Genomic DNA, 21,800 nt, shown 5'->3' with positions numbered 1-21,800 from the left:
CGCAAAGGCAGGTTGTCTTGGTACTTGATCCCGATTCCCACTATAGAATAGAATATACCTTGGTTATAAGTCCTTTGAAATCCGCAAAGGCAGGTTGTCTTGGTACTTGATCCCGATTCCCACTATAGAATAGAATATACCTTGTTTATACTGCCAGCAAAGGTCTGAAAGGTCCTCTTACTCCCGCAGCCTAAACAAGGCCTTATTTATTTGATTGGTGAAAAACAATAAGACCTGTTAAAATTCGCTACTTATACTGTTAAATAATAATTTAATACCTTCTTTTAGAAGTGAGGTTGATATTAATATCAGATTGTACCTCGGCATCGCTTTCGCATTACTTCAAGGCACATTCTTTTAAATCTATACCTATCCTAGAACGTAAAGTTTAAAAAAAAAAAAAAATAGGTTTGACAGAGGGAACTGAAACTACTAAGGTCTTTCTATTATTTTTCACACTTTAACCCCTTTTGCCCCTCTTTCTCTCCCTATCCCGCGATAACCCTTCTCTTCCAGATTTTGGCAACAGGTAAACAACTAGGTCGTCGTTTACAACATATATGTTCCCATCTTCCCTCACGGTCGTTAAGTTGTGACGAAATTTGTGCTGGGAGAGAGACTTTTTTCCGAGGGAGCTGCCTCGGATTTTTAGTCACAACTCTGGTTTTGATTTTTGGATCGAATGTAGGGAACAGGATTTTAGTGCTTATGAAGGGTCTAGCTAGAGATTGACAAGAGATTCCTGCCTCTACATCTAGTAGACACACCGCATTGCAATATCTTGCGTTTCATCAACTCCCATGTGCGTACGGCCCTGACAATTTTCAAATCATATTTTCTTTACGTTTGATTACAACTCAAATACATATTTCACACACGATACGTACATAAGTTGACAACACAACTAGTTACGAGATGCATTTCCCCACACTCAGTCATGTTTTATGGCGGTTCTGCTTGTGGTTTTCGATTTTCAATTACCCAGATGTGTTGTCGAAATGAGTGTTCTTTTATTTTTTCTAAATTAACTTTTTGGCGTGCCTCGTAAAAACAATAATATCAAGAATAACAATAATCAATTTTGTGTTTTTCTTCTGTCTGTACCTAACGTTCGTTGATATTCAAAAACTTGTTGAATAAATACTTCAGAATATTTAGTGATTTTTAGTTTATTTATTTTTCCCAAGATAAATTGTAGTAAAATGCACATTCCCTTGTGAAGTTGTGACCGATTCCAGTTCCCTTATAAAGTGGGGTAACATTTTCAGAACACTTTTTCTATTTATTAAAAAAAAAAAAAATCCCTATTTAAAATTTATTATGTGGGAATTAGATACCATATCACCTTCTGATCAGTAGTCTAGTTATAAAGATTTCCTATGCTTAAGATGAGATCATTTTTACCTAATGAATAGCAATGAAGTTATCCAACATTTTACAATATGTAAGTGAATGTGTTATGTTTGAGCTCTTTTTGGATAACTTCTAACTGTGTGTTTACTAATAAATAATCTAATCTCTGTCCACACTAATTTAGTATTTTCTTAAAAAAAGCAATATGTATAATGTATGTTCCAGAGAGAAACAATCTATCAAATTTATTGACGGACTGCCCAAAGTTTGGGTTACCAAAACGACTCAGCATACTTCTCGTACAAAATTGTTTTAATTAAAATGAGATTGTTTTAATCGAAATTGTTTTAATTAATTATATAAATTGTAATTTTATACCTTTACTGTGAAACATACTACAACTAAAAAAAAATCATTTATTTTTCATCTATTTATTCCGTTTCTCTCTCTCTCTCTCCTTTCCAGATCTAAATTAACTTTTTGGCGTGCCTCGTAAAAACAATAAGATCAAGAATAACAATAATCAATTATTGTGTTTTTCTTCTGTCTGTACCTAACAATCGTTGAGTATTCTTCAAAAACTTGTTGAATAATTACTTCAGAATATTATATTATAGTGATTTTTAGTTTATTTATTTTTCCCAAGATAAATTTTAGTAAAATGCACATTCCCTTGTGAAGTTGTGACTGATTCCAGTTCCCTTATAAAGTGGGGTAACATTTTCAGGACACTTTTTTATTTTAGTCAAAAAAAAAATCCCTATTTAAGATTTATTATGTGGGAATTAGATACCATATCACCTTTTGATCAGTAGTCTAGTTATAAAGTTTTCCTATGGTTAAGATGAGATCATTTTTACCTAATGAATAGCCATGAAGTTATCCAACATTTTACAATATGTAAGTGAATGTGTTGTGTTTGAGCTCTTTTTGGATAACTTCTAACTGTGTGTTTATTAATCTAATCTCTGTACTTACTTACTACTTTGGTATTTTCTTAAATAGCAATATGTATGTAAGTTACATAGCCGATAGCCGGTTGTTTTAATCGAAATTGTTTTAATTAATTATATAAATTGTAATTTTATAACTTTACTGTGAAACATACTACAACTAAAAAATATATATATTTTTCATCTATTTGTTCCGTTTCTCTCTCTCTCCTTTCCAGACGCTACCTCGGAGTGACTCAATGGTGTCCCTGTGCTACCGCACTCTGCAGAGCTACATTGCCGAGGACAACCTCGACTCTCTGCAGACGTTCCTCGAGAACAAACGAACCGTCGCCGACGACCGGGACGACAATGGCGGCACGGCGCTCATGTTTGCCGCCCAGAAGGGAAAGCTGAGCTTCGTACGGGAGCTAGTGACCCGGGGCGCCGATGTCAACGCCGAGGATAATGTGAGTTGTGCAGTAACTTTGTTTTTTATTTTATTGACGACAATGGCGGCATGAAGAAAAGGTGGAAGGATTGTGTGAATCAGGCATTCAGGACTTGAGTGAGAAAAATTCAACAGGACATGATGTACATAGGCTGCCTGAAAGGGGCTGACAAGAAACGCCGACAATATTTAAATAGGAAAAGGCTAGGAAGAATAAGAAGAGGTTTGATAGAGGAAACTGGAACTATGTACTGAGGTATCATCGTCTTGAAATCACAAACAGAAAAAAAGCCAGGACAATAATCCCGAAATTGAAGAAAGAAGGAGCTCTAGAGAGGAGAAAGCCAGGAAAGAGCCAGCTGTAAAGAGGAGAAACCTGCCTCGGTGGTGTAGTGGTCAAGACGCTCGCCTGGTATACAGGAGGGCGTGGGTTCAACCCCAGCCGAGGTATGGAATTTTATCCTCAATATAATTTGAAAATTTAACCACAATAATAGTAGTAGCCTACTGCTGGAGTAAAGGGACTTTTCTGTCCTATGCGAGCAGTATAAATAAGCACTATTATTATTATTCCATATCTAACTCACGTGTTTGTCATTTCAGGACAACTGGAGTCCCCTCACATATGCTGCTCGGGAAGGTTACACAGATGTGTGTGCGGAACTCTTGGACCATGGTGCTGATTTGGAACATAGAGATATGGTGAGTGCTAGAAAGTATTCTGGTTTAATTCCTATATCTCATGGTACATCTGTTTATGTGACATGGTCTGGCCTTTAATAATGAATAAGCCTATGTCTTGCATTATGAAATTTTGAATCCCTCAATTTTTCTCTTTTCAGGGCGGATGGTCTCCGCTCATGTGGGCCTCCTACAAGGGGGTGGTACACATTTATGTATCTCAGGAATTAGATATTTGAAGAGTTGGTGAGTTATAAAAAGAACTACTCTCTCCAGTGTACTACTTAGTCCACTAAAGTGAGTTACATGTGGATCTGAACTCTAAAGAGGGAGTTAAATGGTTAGGATCTGACTCATTGACTGAGTAGTCATTTAAAAAGAGTGAAGAGTAGTTTTTTTTTTTTTTTTTTTTTTACACATTTATATTACCTATGTATACATTTAGGTACATATATAATCATATTACCTAGATAGGTGTATTTGTGTACCTTGTTAAGTACCTAGGACACCTAGGTATACAAATAGCCACCTATATTACCTAGGTATACAAGCATAGGCGGTTCTTGCCTAAATTTTTGGGGGGGCTTGATTTTGAAGGTATTACCTACACCTTCAAAATTTTGATTTAGCTTTATGTAAAAAATCTGGTGTGAACATCACACGACTTTCCTTATTCTATTGAATGATGCTTATTTGAGTATGATTTGGGCGGATTTTATCCCAGACAGACAAGGTGTTCTCGGAACGGTTGCCTTTCTCCTATCCTGTCATTCTTCTCTTTTCACTTTCGGGACGATAAGACCTCAGTTACAGTTCCATCTCATACCTCTTTAAAAAAATTGAAAGAAAAAATATATCTTGAGTGATATGGTCTTTTATCATGAATGATACTTACTTTTCGTGTCCAGGGTCACCAACCATCAAATGGAATCCTGCCAGTACTGTGCAACTAGCACCCCGGCCTGCTCTGCGTTGATCAGGACTGGTGTGTGCATGTGGTGGTAAGGTTTGTGCAGACGCAAAGATGTGACATGGTCTGGCCTTTAATAATGAAAAAGGCTATGTCTTGCATTATGAAATTTTGAATCCCTCAATTTTTCTCTTTTCAGGGCGGATGGTCTCCGCTCATGTGGGCCTCCTACAAGGGCCACACAGACACCGTGGCTCTCCTCTTGGATAAGAACGCCGATGTCAATGCTCACGGGAACTACCACATATCGAGTTTGATTTGGGCCGCGGGCCGGGGCTACACGGAGATTGTGGCCCTCCTCGTGAAGAAAGGGGCCAAGGTCAACGTGGGAGACAAGGTAGTGAGAGGTTCGGTGGTTCGAGTCCATGTCAAGTCATAAAAATTTTCGATGTCTATGTTACGAATATACACCTATGTGACCTTTGGTCCCCACACTTGAGACTCTAGGCGGACTTTTCGAGGTGTATTAAGTTCATTTTGATATTTTTAATGGATAGAGAGCAACCTCCCTGGACTTGTGAGTATCACAGTATGCTCGCATGCAAACATTCCCAGGTTCCATTCCCGGCAGGGTCGAAGTTACAGCTATATTAGACTCATATAGTTTGTGTCGTAGCATACGCATCCCGATGGATGATAAAAGGAGCTGGGTCAACACGAGAACACCAGAAAGTAACCCGTTGGAATAGGACATTCCCAGGTTCCATTCCCGTCAGGGTCGAAGTTACAGCTATATTAGACTCATGTAGTTTGTGTCGTAGCATACGCATCCCGATGGATGATAAAAGGAGCTGGGTCAACACGAGAACACCAGAAAGTAACCCGTTGGAATAGTACAGTACGATTGGGGACCTCTGACATAGATACATATTATAGGTACAAGCAATAGATCATTATCTCATGTTTTGTTTGAAATGTGCCAAGATGATGTTTCGTCTAAACGCGTAGGTAACTCATAGGGTATATTACCTACATATGTATACATTTAGGTACCTATATAATCATATTACCTAGATAGGTCATAGGTGTATTTGTGTACCTATGCAAATTTTTGTCGATGGTGGAAATCGAACCCGGGACCTTCTGCATGGCAAGCAAGCGCGATACCACTAGACAAACCGTGCCCCAATATCAATCAAGTATCCTCCAAACAATTTTTGCACTATAATTTCTCACACTATGTTTTTCTCGTTTATAATTCACAGTATGGTACAACCCCTCTGGTGTGGGCATGTCGTAAAGGACATGTGGAGATTGTGGATATTCTGCTCAAAGCAGGCGCCAATGTAGACGTAGCAGGACTGGTAAGTCAAAATCAATTGATCTGAACCAAACAAGTTCCTGGTTTTAACTCTATTTTGTCTTTAGTTTACTTGCGATTCCGTTGCAACATAACTTACAATGTTTTCCTGGACTTATAGTTGGCACGTACCTATTTTGTACTGTACGTGCACCATAAGTACCGAACAGTCGGTCGAAATTTTATGAACTCCTCGATGAAATTTCGCTCTATTTAAGATCGATTGGGCCTTTAGGGGAACCCTCTTTCTCACTTTTTAGCACGGTCGAAATCCGTCCAAAAGCGGTCAAAATACCGCCAAGCGCAGCACCTATCTCAACTAAACGTTTTCTGTTCGGTATAGCTGAAAACCGCCAAAAACGGTCGAAATCCGTCCAAAAGTGGTCAAAATACCGCCAAGCGCAGCACCTATCTTAACTAACGTTTTCTGTTGCATCCTTGTCACATTTGTAAACTACATACCAAATTTCAAGTCGCTAGCTCTTACCGTTCTCGAAATATTTTGTTTACAGACAGACACACACACGGACCAATGGCTGAATCTTTGGATTTAGGCTCTAGGGACCTCAAAACGTGTTTCGGCACTAAAAAGTGACCATCGAAAATTTGACCCGATTACATTACTTTCCTTCCTATAGGATAAGGAAAGTAAAAAAGTGGTGTTTTGGGTGACCATCGAAAAAATTTGACCCGATTACATTACTTTCCTTCCTATAGGATAAGGAAAGTAAAAAAGTATAGATTCGCTATACTTTAGTCATAGAAAGTAAAAGCCACTCACCTGCGTTGGTGTTGTTGTTCACGGTACTCTCCTCTGTGCTGATGTTGGGTGGCAGAGTACTGGGACTCGGTCCTGTGTTGACCTTGATAATGACCTTCATCTCGCTGATAATGACCTTCGTCGCGTTGGTAATGACCTTCATCGCGCTGATAATGACCTTCATCTCGCTGATAATGACCTTCATCGCGACCTTGATATCCCTCGTCCCTTCCCTGCTAGAATAGAAGACAATGAGGTAATGGATTAGGTAGAGGGGGAGGAAATACCATCTTCTTCTTCTGCTCCCTTTCCCCGAATTCAGACGGGGTCGGCGTTTTTCGTCAGCCTCTCAATCAGCCATGATGTGCCATCAAATTCATTACAAGTACAACATACAAGACGAGTATTGTTTATCCCCCCCCCAATACGTAAATAGAACACAAAATTACAGCGCCGCAGGCAAAATTTTTGCGAGAAAATTTAAGTAGCCCCTTCAAGGTTGTATACTTTTTTATGGACCGAAAATTCTTTTTTAGGCTGTGAAAAATTCCCTGACTTTTTTGGATTTTTGTCAATTTTTTGAGAAATTCCCTGACTTTTCCAGTCTCCGAGAAATTCCCTGACAATTCTCGGTTTTCCAGTCTGGTAGACACCCTGGCTAAAGTCTTCAAGTAAAAAAAAAAAAAAAAAAAAAAATTTGCAAAAAAATCAGCCATAGGTTTTAGCTACAAAAATTTACGAGTTAGCAAAGGGAAATTTCAGGTTGGTATCCTCCCTGGTTAAAGTTTCCCAGCCAGACTTGAAAACACATTACTTAATAGAAATAGACAGATCATTACATGCTTTTATTTAACTTGAGATCTCTATTCGCATATTTGGGATCAAACCATGTAAAGTTTTGAGCCACTTTTACATGGTCAATTGACCTGAAATTTGGCGGACTAATGTTTGTTTTGTATGAAAGAAAATATTTTGTACCTATGATAATGGGACTTTTTTCGAAAGGGGAAAAACATTGATTCTTGAACTTTGCCCGAATTCAGACGGGGTCGGTGTTTTTCGTCAGCCTCTCAATCAGCCCTAGGTTTTAGCTACAAAAATTTACGAGTTAGCAAAGGGAAATTTCAGGTTGGTATCCTCCCTGGTTAAAGTTTCAGTTTCCCAGCCAGGCTTGAAAACACATTACTTAATAGAAATAGACAGATCATTACATGCTTTTATTTAACTCGAGATCTCTATTCGCATATTTGGGATCAAACCATGTAAAGTTTTGAGCCACTTTTACATGGTCAATTGACCTAAAATCTGGCGGACTAATGTTTGTTTTGTATGAAAGAAAATATTTTGTACCTGTGATAATGGGACTTTTTTCGAAAGGGAGAAAACAGATTCTTGAGACCTCCCCTTAAATTTTGATTTTTTTTTTCAATCTACTTTTTCCTCCATTGATCCCCTTTACAGAGTATTGTAATGTAACATAATGTCGTGTGCTGTTCACACCAGACGTATTTTTCCTTCCTACCTGATACTGATAGTGGCTCCTATCACCTCCGCGATTATCACAGTGATTTGATTCTTGAGACCTCCCCTTAAATTTCGATTTTTTTTTTTTCAATCTACTTTTTCCTCCATTGATCCCCTTTACAGAGTATTGTAATGTAACATAAAGTCGTGTGCTGTTCACACCAGACGTATTTTTCCTTTCTACCTGATACTGATAGTGGCTCCTATCACCTCCGCGATTATCACAGTGATTTCGACCCTCAGTCTCATAACTTCTCCGCTCGGGGGATCTGTCCCCAGGGGGTGGGGCCCGGTAGGGGCCCTGGGCCTTGTGCTGAGAGGGGGGCGGGGCTTCCGGGTCCTTGGGAGAGGAGGAAGGAGGGGGCTGGTCAGTGTGAAGCTGGGGTTGGTCCTAAAAAAAATCACAAATTGCATCATTTTTAAATTTGAATTTCAGCCAAAGTCACTCTAACTTGGCAGAGAGATTCCATAAATTATGTAGATCAAAAGTATCCTTGGGCCCTGTTTCCAGAAGGCACGGTTCGGCCGTTATTCTGGTCCAAAGTTTCGCTATTTAGAGTAATACAGGGAAAGAAAGCTCAAAATTAACAAGCGCTTCTCACGACTTTACCTTTAGCCACAGGTCGCTCCAATTTTGCAGCTTCCAAAACTAATGATGATCAATAGTGTCCGCGGGCCGGACCTCGAGAAAAGTACGGTTCGGCCGCTATTTAACGCCAAAACTTCAACGTATATCACTTACCTTGTTGTTATTGTTAGAGTTGTGATGTTGGTTGGGGGGTTCATTGGCGTCACCTCCATGATGTGAACTGGATGGGGGAGGAGCATGGAGAAGGTTGGGAGGTGGATGTGACGTGTGTAGGACGTGGTGAGACGGTGGAGGTGTGGACAGCATGACCGGAGTTATGTGAGGAGGCAAACCTGTGAAAATAGAGGAAAAATGGAGTTGAAAATCAAATTATACCTATACAAAATTAAAATACTATCATGGAAATCATCATAATGAAGAAAGATCTACGAAAGAATTATTTGCCATAGATGGGTGCCTAAAGTTTTAGACGACAAGGATTCAGATTCACGTAGAGGAAAGCAACTAATTCAAACCGCTTGCACCTGAAAACAAAAAGGTCGATGCTCTTTGCTCTCCACTTTGGCGTCACCTCCATGATGTGAACTGGATGGGGGAGGAGCATGGAGAAGGTTGGGAGGTGGATGTGACGTGTGTAGGACGTGGTGAGACGGTGGAGGTGTGGACAGCATGACCGGAGTTATGTGAGGAGGCAAACCTGTGAAAATAAAGGAAAAATGGAGTTGAAAATCAAATTATACCTAGATACAAAATTAAAATTAAAATACTATCATGGAAATCATCATAATGAAGAAAGATCTACGAAAGAATTATTTGCCATAGATATGTGCTGTTTCCTCCTCGATCGACACAAATTTTAGCTATTTTCCTAGTTTTAGACAACAAGGATTCAGATTCACATAGAGGAAAGCAACAAATTCAAATGCTTACAACTGAAAACAAAAAGGTCAATGCTCTTTGCTCTCCGCTTTGTTTTTAGCCTTGGGAACCTGATGAACTTTTTTCTTGCTCCTGGCTAGGTATAAAACAAATTCCCCGGTTGCTCGACAAATACAGGGTGGTTCACATACCTTGAGGCACAGTCGGGTAGGCAGGGGGCGGGTGTCCCCAGGCAGAGGCAGGGGGGCGGGGTGTAGACACCGGGGGTGTGGGTGGAGCCAGGGGGGTCTGCACCGGGGTCTTCAGTACAGAGTCCAGCTTCATCTTTCTCGGGAGCATGGGTGGCGGAGGCATTCCTAAAACACATTCAGATAATGACATTAGTCAGGGAGGTCTACAATAACAGCTTTAAAGAAAATAATAATAAATAACACCCTAAGAGGCGTTTCGTTCTTATTTGAACTCCCAACCTAGGTTGATATTTGAGCTTGGTTGGTAGCGTGTCTGCCTAGTAAGCGCTAGACTGCGGGTTTGATTTCCACCCGGAACGGATAATGTTCATTCTGGGAACGGCTGGTTTTTTCCTATCCTGTCTTCCTTCTCTCTGCGATTATGGAACGGTAAGCCATCTGTTATTACAGTAGCCTCTATCAAACCTTTTTTTCTCACTAGTTATAGTCTCACAGAAAGGCAGCTAGTCTATCCCCAGTTCTACATCCCCAAACCAGACATCAGACCACTTACCTTTCTTCTTCACCAGTAGCGTAGTGGTGGGGGTGGGTTTGACAGGCTGACTAGCAATGGAGGCCCACGATGGCTGTTTCTTAACTGGAGGGGCCGCCACTGGGGGAGCCATGTTCACCTCCGAGCCTGAAACAGAGAACACTTCGAGTTAAGCTACGGCGAGACAGAAATATTGGCAAAATGTTGAACAAGTGAGGCAGGACTTTATTGTTACACCTTCCATTAAAGATAAGATTCCATTAAAGTCAATTGTCAAGGAACTTTAGTCTCCCTAAAAGATTATAGTTGAGTGGAAGGTAACTAGGCGTTTCTCCCTAAAAGATAATGTACTCTTGAGTGAAAGGTAACCACTAGGCGAGTTTAACGCCGGAGGCGTTCTCTACCATTTAACCCTTAGAGCTCCATTTGGTCAAATTCTCAAATTAAAGAGGATAAAATTCCATGCCTCGGCTGGGATCGAACTCACGCCCTCCTGTTTACCAAGCGCTACACCACCAAGACAGAAGGTATAGGTGTTATGTTATAGAACATGGTACCTATAACACAGTACTTCTCAAAGTCATTGCCATCACGGCACACTTTTCAAGGGTCCCATCTTTCTGCGGCATCGCCCTCCCCAGCGATCTTTCTTTGTCTCATCAATTTTATGAACTTTTAAGGAAACGTCCCAAGTCTCACTGTACACCTAGGGCTACCTCGTGGCACACTAGAGTGCCACAACACACCGTTTGAGGAGCACTGCTTTAGCACCATCTATTGTACCTTTAGCATCATGATAGCCAGCATGTTCACCAGAGGGGGCCGGTGAGTTGACACTCAGGGCTTGCATTCCGTCCATAGCTGTGCAGTAACTTTGTTTATATTTTATTGACGACAATGGCGGCACGAAAAAAAGGTGGAAGGATTGTGTGAATCAGGCATTCAGGACTTGAGTGAAAAAAATTTAACAGGACATGATGTACATAGGCTGCCTGAAAGGAGCTGACAAACGCCGACAATATTTAAATAGGAAAAGGCTAGGAAGAATAAGAGGTTTGATAGAGGAAACTGGAACTATGTATGTACTGAGGTCTCATCGTCTTGAAATCACAAACAGAAAAAAAAGCCAGGATAATATTTAAATAGGAAAAGGCTAGGAAGAATAAGAAGAGGTTTGATAGAGGAAACTGGAACTATGTATGTACTGAGGTCTCATCGTCTTGAAATCACAAACAGAAAAAAAAGCCAGGATAATAATCCCGAAATTGAAGAAAGAAGGAGCTCTAGAGAGGAGAAAGCCAGGAAAGAGCCAGCTGTAGAGAGGAGAAACCTGCCTCGGTGGTGTAGTGGTCAAGACGCTCGCCTGGTAAACAGGAGGGCGTGGGTTCAATCACACCCGAGGTATGGAATTTCAACTCAAAATAAATTGAAAATTTAACCACAATAATAGTAGTAGCCTACTGCTGGAGTAAAGGGGCTTTTCTGTCCTATGCGAGCAGTATAAATAAGCACTATTATTCCATATCTAACTCACGTGTTTGTCATTTCAGGACAACTGGAGTCCCCTCACATATGCTGCTCGGGAAGGTTACACAGATGTGATCTAACGACTGTTCCAGGTTCTAGGGGCACGTCGTTTGAACACTAGTGAAGACAATGAGAATCTGTTGGGCTATGATTTGTACAGTTGGCGCTTGTAACAAGCCAATATCAAAAAAATTCGAAAGTTATATCCACTTTTTTTACACCAATAATTTACGACATACAGCAATGAGAATTTATTGGGCTATGATTTGTACAGTTCGGCATTGGCTGATATATTTTCCGAACCAGGGTTGGCCACTCCCCTCACAGTGGGCCTATATGCCATTGTACAGTTCGGCATTGGCTGATATATTTTCCGAACCAGGGTTGGCCACTCCCCTCACAGTGGGTCTATATGCCAAATGGGGCTCCGGGAAGTCATTTCTCCTGCCCAAGTTGAAGGTAAAAAGTTCACAATTTTATACTACCTATAGTCATGGTTAGGAAGACCAAATGAAATAAAAATAAATAAATTATCTTGAGAAAAAAAATCAATTATTTGAAAAAAAAAAAAATCAATTTTGAATAAACCTTTATTTCTATTTTTTATTATTTTGTTCACATAAAATATAATAAATAGATACAATAGGAGGTAAAAATACTTAAATACTACCTATGTATAAATGGGAGAATTCCGTGAATAAAGATCTGAGTGGGAAGGGTTTATCAAGAGATGATGTTCATAACCGAGGCAACTGGAAATTGTCTGAAAATGCCGAACCCATTTGAGTGGGAAAAGGTAAAGAAGAAGAAGAAGAAGAAGAAGAGACATGGTTAGGACAAGCTGAGTTTAAACTAGGCTAAATAGTAAGAAAAAAAGTTCATTCAAGGCAGGATAAAATCCGCCAATTTTGAATAAACCTTTATTTTTATTTTTTATTATTTTGTTCACATAAAATATAATAAATAGATACCTACAATAGGAGGTAAAAATACTTAAAAACAACCTACCTATGTATAAATGGGAGTGAGAAGGGTTTTTAAGAGATGATGTTCATAACCGAGGCAACTGGAAATTGTTGTCTGAAAATGCCGACCCGTCTGATCGCCCATCTGATGAGGGAAATACTACGGGACGGGCACGGTTAACACAGACCACACAAGTTTAATGTAGCAGTTGATTCATTGCTACTTGCTACGAATTAAAATTAGCGGTGAAACACTCATCTTAAAAAAAAAAAAAAAAAAAAACATTGGTTCGTTACACTCGCTTGGAGGGTAGCGCGTCTACCTTGTAAGAGCTAGGTCGCGAGATCGATTCCCGCCCGAGGCAAGCTCTATTCTGAAATCTGAACAGATAAGGGTCCCTACACCTGAACCTTGGAGTTGGCTTTTGTGTATTATTAGATTATTATTATTTTTTTATTTTATTTTTTATAAATTAGATTATTATTACTAATAGAAATAATGGGTGTTTATTTTCCTTTTCAGGAAGAGATGAAGCATTTCGAAAGACAAGGTGTGGATCCTACATTCACCTTCTCATCTCTACTCTTCGTACTAGTAATGCATCTGTCTGTTTTTATTGGACTCGTTTTAGGTTAGTATAGTATAATTTTCTTCGCCTTTTCCTGTGTTTAGATAGGGTCGGCATTTTTCGTCAGCCTCTCAAGCAGCCCTAGCTAGGGTGTTCGCTTTTGGGCTGACATTTGGTTTTGGCCACAAAATTTTACGAATGAATGCCTTTCGCACCCAACCTTTGCTGATTCTTTAGCAAGGGAAATTTCAGGCTGGGTTCCTCCCTGTTTAACCTTTTGCGTACAGAATCAATTTCATCAGAATCGCTCTAACGGTAGGATTCATGTCCTACATGAACCTTAAGCGTTGTTGTTAGTGCAAATTTTTGTCGATGTTGCAACCCGGGAACTTCTGTATGGCAAGCAAGCGCGATACCACTAGGCAAACCGTGCCCCAATATCAATCAAGTATCCTCCAAACAATTTTTGCACTATAATTTCTCACACTATGTTTGCACTCTAATTTTTTCTCGTTTATAATTCACAGTATGGTACAACCCCTCTGGTGTGGGCATGTCGTAAAGGACATGTGGAGATTGTGGATATTCTGCTCAAAGCAGGTGCCAATGTAGACGTCGCAGGACTGGTAAGTCAAAACCAATTGATCTGAACCAAACAAGTTCCTGCTTTTAACTCTATTTTGTCTTTAGTTTACTTGCGATTCCGTTGCAACATAACTTACAATGTTTTACTGGACTTATAGTTGGCACGACCTATTTTGTACTGTACGTGCACCATAAGTACCGAACAGTCAGTCGAAATTTTATGAACTCCTCGATGAAATTTCGCTCTATTTAAGATCGATTGGGCCTTTAGGGGAACCCTCTTTCTCACTTTTTAGCCCGTCCTTCCTTTATTCTTTATTTTTTTTTTTTCTTTTCTTTTAAATCATTGTTTTAATTTTAGCCTGGCTGGGGGACTTGGGAACAAGTGTGGACGTCCAAAGCGGCATCTCATTGGTTCAGCCATGTATAAAAAAAGTCACATAATAAAATACGGCTATTAATAATCTCTCTCTCTCTCTCCCTCTTCGTCCCCCCCCCCTCCACAGTATTGCTGGACACCGCTCCTGGTGGCGACTCTGGGCAACTTCACGGAAGTGGTCGAGTTGCTTCTCGAATACAAACCCAACGTGAATGCCCTGGATAAGGACGGCTGTACGGCACTGACCATAGCCTGCAAGGATGGCTACTACGAGATTGCCGTCCTCCTGCTCAACTCTGGTGCCTATATTAATATTCAGGTAAGCTAACAAAGGATGAAGTTAAAAAGACGGTAGAACAGTAGACACTTACGTACAGACTTCCAGAGAGAAAAATCAATAACAATTTATTGATGAGCTGCCCAAAGTCCGAGTTGCCAGATGACACAGCATACTACTCAGACTTCCATCATCAGACCGAAATCGCGAGAGGTGTGTTGACGCGATTTTGGTCTCTTGGTGAGAATCTGAAAGTCTGGCTGAGGAACTATAAAAAGTCTGGCTGAGGGACTAGGTATAAACAGAGAATAGATCAGCGCCTAGCTAGAGGACTATAAACAGGGAGTAGACTAGTCCAAATTTCCGCTATATCAATAGCGAAGGTTGAATGAGAAGGTCATCCACTCGGAAAATTTTGTCTAGCCAAAACCAGTTGGCATCAAAGCTGATTAAGAGGCCGACGACAAACGCCGACCCCATCTGAACGTGGGAAAAGGCGAAGAAGAAGAAGGTGGGAATACCACAGGATGGGCATGCTGCGACACAGACCACATGCGTCTAATGTAGCAGTTGTTTCATTGCTAGGAAATAAAAACGGCGGTGGAATAATTATCCTAAAAAAAAAAAAATCTGAATATTCTCCAAAGTTTATTTTTTCCGGGTATTATTCCCATCGATGATATTTTTTTAACCTAATTTCAGGACCGGAGCGGGGATTCGAACCTGATCCATGCAGTGAAGGGAGGACACCGTGGTATTGTGGAGGCTCTGCTCAAGAAATATGTGGATGTAGATATTCCCGGCAAGGTAAGGAAGTTATCTGATGCATTGAACGTAACTGACGCTAATGACCAACGATCAACTACGCGTAACCTGCTTGATAAGAACAAGCACAAGTCCTTACGATGGTTGACTGCGGTTCAGGACGAGCCAATTAAACATGGCTAGAGAGTCTAGAGACCATCACCCTGGTTTATGGCTGATAAAAGAGATATTTCTCTATTTTGTCGTCACCTTTCGGCTATCGCTACAACAAAATGCACTAACAACGTCATGTCCGTTTTTTTTTTTTTTTTTTTTTTTTTTAGAAGTTTGACAGAGGGAACTGTAACCGCTAAGATCTAATCGTCCCGAAAGCGAAGGGAGAAGGAAGACAGGATAGAAGAAAGCCAGCCGTTCCGAGAACGAACCTTATTTGTTCAGGATTATATCCATCCCGGACGGGAAACGAACCCGCAGCCTAGCGCTTACAAGGCAGACGCCCTACTCCCCAAGCTATCTAGGCTGGCATTAAATATGTTGCTAAAGTACATTTTGTTTCAATCTGTATTCTAGGAGAGAAAGACTGCCGTGTATACAGCCGTAGAGAAGGGCAACGTACCCATCTTGAAACTCCTGTTAACCGCCAATCCAGACTTGGAAATTGCCACCAAGGTAAGTTCCTTTAAAATGTAAAAAAAAGTCCTTTGAAATCCGCAAAGGCAGGTTGTCTTGGTACTTGATCCCGATTCCCACTATAGAATAGAATATACCTTGTTTATACTGCCAGCAAAGGTCTGAAAGGTCCTCTTACTCCCGCAGCCTAAACAAGGCCTTATTTATTTGATTGGTGAAAAACAATAAGACCTGTTAAAATTCGCTACTTATACTGTTAGTTCCGGGGAGAACGTTTTAATCCATCGTGTCGTAACCCAAGTTATTTTTCCGATGATAAATTATTAATAATAGTGCTTATTTATACTGCTCGCATAGGACTGAAAAGTCCCTTTACTCCAGCAGTAGGCTATTACTATTATTGTGGTCAAAGTCTCAAATTATTATCATTATTTTTATTAATTATTATTATTATTTTTTAAAAAATAAAAAAATAAAATTTCAAAATAAGAGGTACATAACATACATACTTCTCCTCCCAAGTTACTATTGTAACTTCTAAGAGGAGGTAAGTTAGCTTTTTGTTTGAGAGAATTTTGAGGATAAAATTCCATACCTCGGCTGGGATTGAATCCACGCTCTCCTGTTTACCAGGCGAACGTATTGACCACTACGAGACAGGTTTCTCTCTCTCTCCTTTGTTTGAGAGAATTTTGAGGATAAAATTCCATACCTCGGCTGGGATTGAATCTACGCTCTCCTGTTTACCAGGCGAACGTCTTGACCACTACGAGACAGGTTTCTCTCTCTCTCTCATTTTCCTTCTCTTTACAGGATGGTGACACACCGCTACTCAAAGCGGTGAAAACGCGCAACCTCGAAGCCATCCAAATGCTCATTGACCAAGTTACTATTGTAACTTCTAAGAGGAGGTAAGTTAGCTTTTTGTTTGAGAGACTTTTGAGGATAAATTCCATGCCTTGGCTGGGATTGAATCCACACTCTCCTGTTTACCTGGCGAACGTCTTGACCACTACACCACCGAGACAGGTTTCTCTCTACATCTACATTTTCCTTCTCTTTACAGGATGGTGACACACCGCTACTCAAAGCGGTGAAAACGCGCAACCTCGAAGCCATCCAAATGCTCATTGATAAGAAAGCGAAAATCACGGCCGTTGACAAACGGGGCGACACAGTGTTGCATATTGCCATGCGAGCGCGAAGCAAGACCATTGTGGAGGTTTTTATACGTAACCCGAAGAATAATATACTCCTATATCGGCCTAACAAGGCGGGTGAAACCCCTTACTCTATCGATATGAACAACCAGAAGAGTATCCTAGCCCAGGTGAGAATTACGCTAAACTAGCGGCTAGTTTGTTAGGAATTCTGCTAATCTAGTGTTCATTCATACTTCGTACGCAACGCGAAGAACAATATTATACTCTGTGGGCCAAATAAGTTTGGTGAAACCCTTTATGATGTAAGAATTCCGCTATTATAGGTAATGAATTACTCAGAGAGGAATTCTGCTCATCTAATGGCTTGTGCTTTCCAGTTTTTAAGGGCGCCTGTTGGGCTATGATTTGTATTTCAGATTAGGTGGTACACATTTATGTATCTCAGAAATTCCAATAATTTTGGGTATAGGTACTTAGATATTTGAAGAGTTGGTGAGTTACAAAAAGAACTACTCTTTCCAGTGTACTACTTAGTCCACTAAAGTGAGTTACATGAGGATCTGAACTCTGAAGAGTGAGTTACATATTTAGGATCTGACTCATTGACTGAGTAGTCGTTTGAAAAGAGTGAAGAGTAGTTCTTTTTTTTACACATTTCTATTTTACAGGAATGTTGTGTCTAGGTTTTGGGCGGATTTTATCCCAGACAGACAAGGTGTTCTCGGAACGGTTGTCTTTCTCCTATCCTGTCATTCTTCTCTTTTCGCTTTCGGGACGATAAGACCTCAGCAGTTACAGTTCCCTCTCAAACCTCTTTAAAAAATTGAAGAAAAAAAAAAAAACATGAGTGATAAATATGGTCTTTTATCGTTTATACGTAACCCGAAGAATAATATACTCCTCTATCGGCCTAACAAGGCGGGTGAAACCCCTTACTCTATCGATATGAACAACCAGAAGAGTATCCTAGCCCAGGTGAGAATTACGCTAAACTAGCGGCTAGTTTGTTAGGAATTCTGCTAATCTAGTGTTCATTCATACTTCGTACGCAACGCGAAGAACAATATTATACTCTGTGGGCCAAATAAGTTTGGTGAAACCCTTTATGATGTAAGAATTCCGCTATTATAGGTAATGAATTACTCAGAGAGGAATTCTGCTCATCTAATGGCTTGTGCTTTCCAGTTTTTAAGGGCGCCTGTTGGGCTATGATTTGTATAGTATTGGCTGTTGTTACATTAAGTAGGAATCCTAAATATATACAGCCCCTTGTGTAACTGACTGACTGACTGACTGACTGACTGACTGACTCACGTATACAAATTCTAACCCACTCAATCTAGTGTTCATTCATACTTCGTACGCAACGCGAAGAACAATATACTCTGTAGGCCAAATAAGTTTGGTGAAACCCTTTATGATGTAAGAATTCCGCTATTATAGGTAATGAATTACTCAGAGAGGAATTCTGCTCATCTAATGGCTTGTGCTTTCCAGTTTTTAAGGGCGCCTGTTGGGCTATGATTTGTATAGTATTGGCTGTTGTTACATTAAGTAGGAATCCCACTAATATAATGCTTTCCAGTTTTTAGGGGCGCCTGATGGGCTATGATTTGTACAGTATTGGCTGTTGTTACATTAAGTAGGAATCCCACTAATATAATGACTCGTGCAGGAATTATGCTAATGCTAATCTAACGACTGTTCCAGGTTCTAGGGGCACGTCGTTTGAACACTAGTGAAGACAATGAGAATCTGTTGGGCTCTAGGTTCTGTTCAATCTACCTATCTTTGGCCGCCTATTCCAATCACTCCTGTTCTCCCAACGCACTCAGCTGCAGAGGACGGTATCTAATCTGGACACCCTCAAGAGTGAAGGATTCCTACAGGCGCTCAGGTCTGAAGTGAACCTTCTAATCGATATGGTAAGTAATGATAAATAAATACTTTAAATAAATAATGAGTTTTGTATCAGCGAAAAAAATAATAATAACACTCCATGTCATCTGCAAAAAAATAATTATAAAAATTCCCTACTTCATTTTTTCTGCTCTTTCACATTAAAACCATACCTAATCAAGCACATAAAGTCTATTAAATTCAAAGGAATAAGTTTGTATTAACTTATTTTGTTGGTACACGCACTTGGTAAAACGATTCAAACACATTTGAATACACACATATCTGTTTGAGTAGTATGCTGTGTCATCTGGCAACCCAGACTCTGGGCAGCTCATCAATAAATTGTTATTGATTTTTCTCTCTGAATTATGTGGTAGTTAATTTAAAATTTCTCAATTTCAGACCAGATGTATGGACGGATTTATGTCGCAGCACACTCGCCTAGTCATTATAGTGGATGGACTGGACAGTTGTGAACAGGATAAAGTCCTTCTGGTCCTGGATGTGATTCATGTTCTCCTATTGGATGTGAATCAACCGTTCATTATCATCTTGTCTATTGATCCGCACGTCCTGTCCAAGGTAAGATATCTAAGCATCTTATTTTACTGTTGAATCTGTTGATTAAAGGGGGAATGAATCTCCTTACAAAACATTTCATTAAAAAAAAAAAAAAAAAAAAAAACACACACACGTTTCGAAAGACAAGGTGTGGATCCTACATTCACCTTCTCATCTTTACTCTTCGTACTAGTAATGCATCTGTCTGTTTTTATTGGACTCGTTTTGGGTGAGTATAGTATAATATTACCTGTAGTAAAATCTTCTTCTTTTTCTTCGCCTTTTCCCGTGTTCAGACGGTTTCCACGTGTTTCGTCAGCCTCTCAATCAGCCCTTGGGTGATCGCTTTTGGGCTGAGATTTGATTTTGACCACAAAATTTCACGAGTGAAAGCCTTTCGCACTCAACCTTTGCTGATTCTTTAGCAAGGGAAATTTCAGGCTGGTTTCCTCCCTGTTTAAGTAAGTCAATAAAACCTGAATACGGCTACTTTCTCTGTGGCGTATAATAGCTCTTTGTAACCAACCTCAGGGGTGCAGTGCTTGGACTTTGAATCTGGAGGATTTTGGGTTCGAGTCCAAGTCAAATCTCAAAATTTAGCGTAGTATATTAGCGGGGAACGACATTTGTGACAATCATTTATGCTTAACACAATTAAAATCCCTTTTTAATATCTCTTTGCAGGGCTGTCAAACTGTTTTGACTTGGCAGGGTGGAAACTTGGAAAGCTAAAACCGGGGAGATTTATGTCTAAGGCATTCTCTACCACCTAACCGTCTCTTGTTCCCCAGGTCTAAGTCTAATGTCCGTGCAGGCAGGTCTGATAGGGACAGCCACCACGGGGCTCGTAATATACGGTTTGTGAGGCATTCTCTACCACCTAACCGTGTCTTGGTCCCCAGGTTTGAGGCATTCTCTACCACCTAACCGTCTCTTGTTCCCCAGGTCTAAGTCTAATGTCCGTGCAGGCAGGTCTGATAGGGACAGCCACCACGGGGCTCGTAATATACGGTTTGTGAGGCATTCTCTACCACCTAACCGTGTCTTGGTCCCCAGGTTTGAGGCATTCTCTACCACCTAACCGTCTCTTGTTCCCCAGGTCTAAGTCTAATGTCCGTGCAGGCAGGTCTAATAGGAACGGCCGCCACAGGGCTAGTAATTTACGGTTTCCTCAGTCTGCTAGTCTTGGCCGACAAGAAGCCCGGTTGGAATTGGCCTAGCGTTTGCTGTCTCACCCTGCAGAAGAAGCTGAACTCACTCCAACTCATATTGTATATGATGTTTTGTCATCCGCCGTCCCTGCTGTTAAACGATTCGTCTAACTTGGTACCACTCAGGTTCTACTTCACTGATCAGGCCCGGGTGTCCAGCACAGGTATGTTGCCTTTTATAATGAGGAATAGAATGTAATAAGATAGAATAAGAGATACATATGCTGTGATATCCACAAAAATTGTGAAGAAGCTCTCAGCTTCAGAAGATGTGAACAAAAAAAAAAAAAAAAAAAAAAAAAAAAAAAAAATCATGATTTTTAGATTAGAATAGAATATATCCTGTTTATACTGCAATAATGAAAATAAATAAATAATAATGAGGACTGAAAAGTCCCTTCACTCCCACAGTCTAACCTTTTGTTACCCCCGAATGCCTTAGGGGTTTGATTCTCGCCTGGGGCGGATTTTATCCTAAACAGATAAGGTTCGTTCTCGGAACGGCTGGGTTTCTCCTATCCTGTCTTCGCTCTTCCATTTCGGGACGATAAGACCTTAGCAGTTACAGTTCCCTCTATCAAACGTCATTAAATAATAATAATAATAATAATAATATGGAACAAATACCTATACATATTGTTTTTGTGAGCCTATGTATATGCGAAATACCTCAATAAATGAGTGATTATCCTCATCATAATCATAATAATAATAATAATCAAATAAATGAAAAAAATATTGCCAGCAGCACATTCAGATTTCACTTGAACACATTCTGTTTGTTTTCAGCGGGAGGGGAGAACTACATCGTACAAATGATAGGTTCCCTGTATGATTCCCTGGAGAGAGATTGTGGCAACGTTTCTACCCGTCTGTTCCGTGCTCTGCAGCCCAAAGCTATCAAATCTTCCACTGGTAATAATCTTTATTTATCAGTCAAATCACAAATTCTTTGTGGTAAAGCAGAGCATTTTCACAACTTTTGTGGATATCACAACATTACTAAGTGCCTCCTTTGCAATCAATTTTCATATTTCAATAATCTTTTTACACTGGTAATGCCGCCACTGGTACTCTATTTAAGTAGCTACTCAATTGTCCTCA

General features: G+C 40.2%; 1 protein-coding gene and 1 long non-coding RNA gene across 2 annotated transcripts in view; both read left to right on the top strand.

The window, feature by feature from the left end:
• LOC103512601 (kinase D-interacting substrate of 220 kDa B) overlaps nt 1-21,800 on the top strand; it is a 53,120-nt gene that overhangs the window by 15,257 nt on the left and 16,063 nt on the right. Inside the window, exons 2-15 of the mRNA XM_026826029.1 lie at nt 2,525-2,755; nt 3,340-3,438; nt 4,527-4,724; nt 5,593-5,691; nt 14,315-14,506; nt 15,167-15,271; nt 15,800-15,898; nt 16,926-17,209; nt 17,871-17,997; nt 18,792-18,947; nt 19,327-19,506; nt 19,621-19,714; nt 20,585-20,860; nt 21,486-21,611. Coding sequence (XP_026681830.1) covers nt 2,525-2,755; nt 3,340-3,438; nt 4,527-4,724; nt 5,593-5,691; nt 14,315-14,506; nt 15,167-15,271; nt 15,800-15,898; nt 16,926-17,209; nt 17,871-17,997; nt 18,792-18,947; nt 19,327-19,506; nt 19,621-19,714; nt 20,585-20,860; nt 21,486-21,611 — 2,266 coding nt within the window. The remainder of the gene's footprint in view (nt 1-2,524; nt 2,756-3,339; nt 3,439-4,526; nt 4,725-5,592; nt 5,692-14,314; nt 14,507-15,166; nt 15,272-15,799; nt 15,899-16,925; nt 17,210-17,870; nt 17,998-18,791; nt 18,948-19,326; nt 19,507-19,620; nt 19,715-20,584; nt 20,861-21,485; nt 21,612-21,800) is intronic.
• On the top strand, nt 17,889-18,770 carry LOC113468817. The gene is made up of 2 exons (XR_003392434.1): nt 17,889-17,997; nt 18,733-18,770. It is a non-coding gene; the product is annotated as an uncharacterized LOC113468817 (long non-coding RNA).

This window comes from Diaphorina citri, unplaced genomic scaffold (genome assembly GCF_000475195.1).
Source record: "Diaphorina citri unplaced genomic scaffold, Diaci psyllid genome assembly version 1.1 scaffold862, whole genome shotgun sequence".
Classification (NCBI taxonomy): domain Eukaryota; kingdom Metazoa; phylum Arthropoda; class Insecta; order Hemiptera; family Psyllidae; genus Diaphorina; species Diaphorina citri.
The sequence above is the reverse complement of the archived record's forward strand: the minus strand, read 5'-3'. Positions and strand labels throughout refer to the sequence as shown.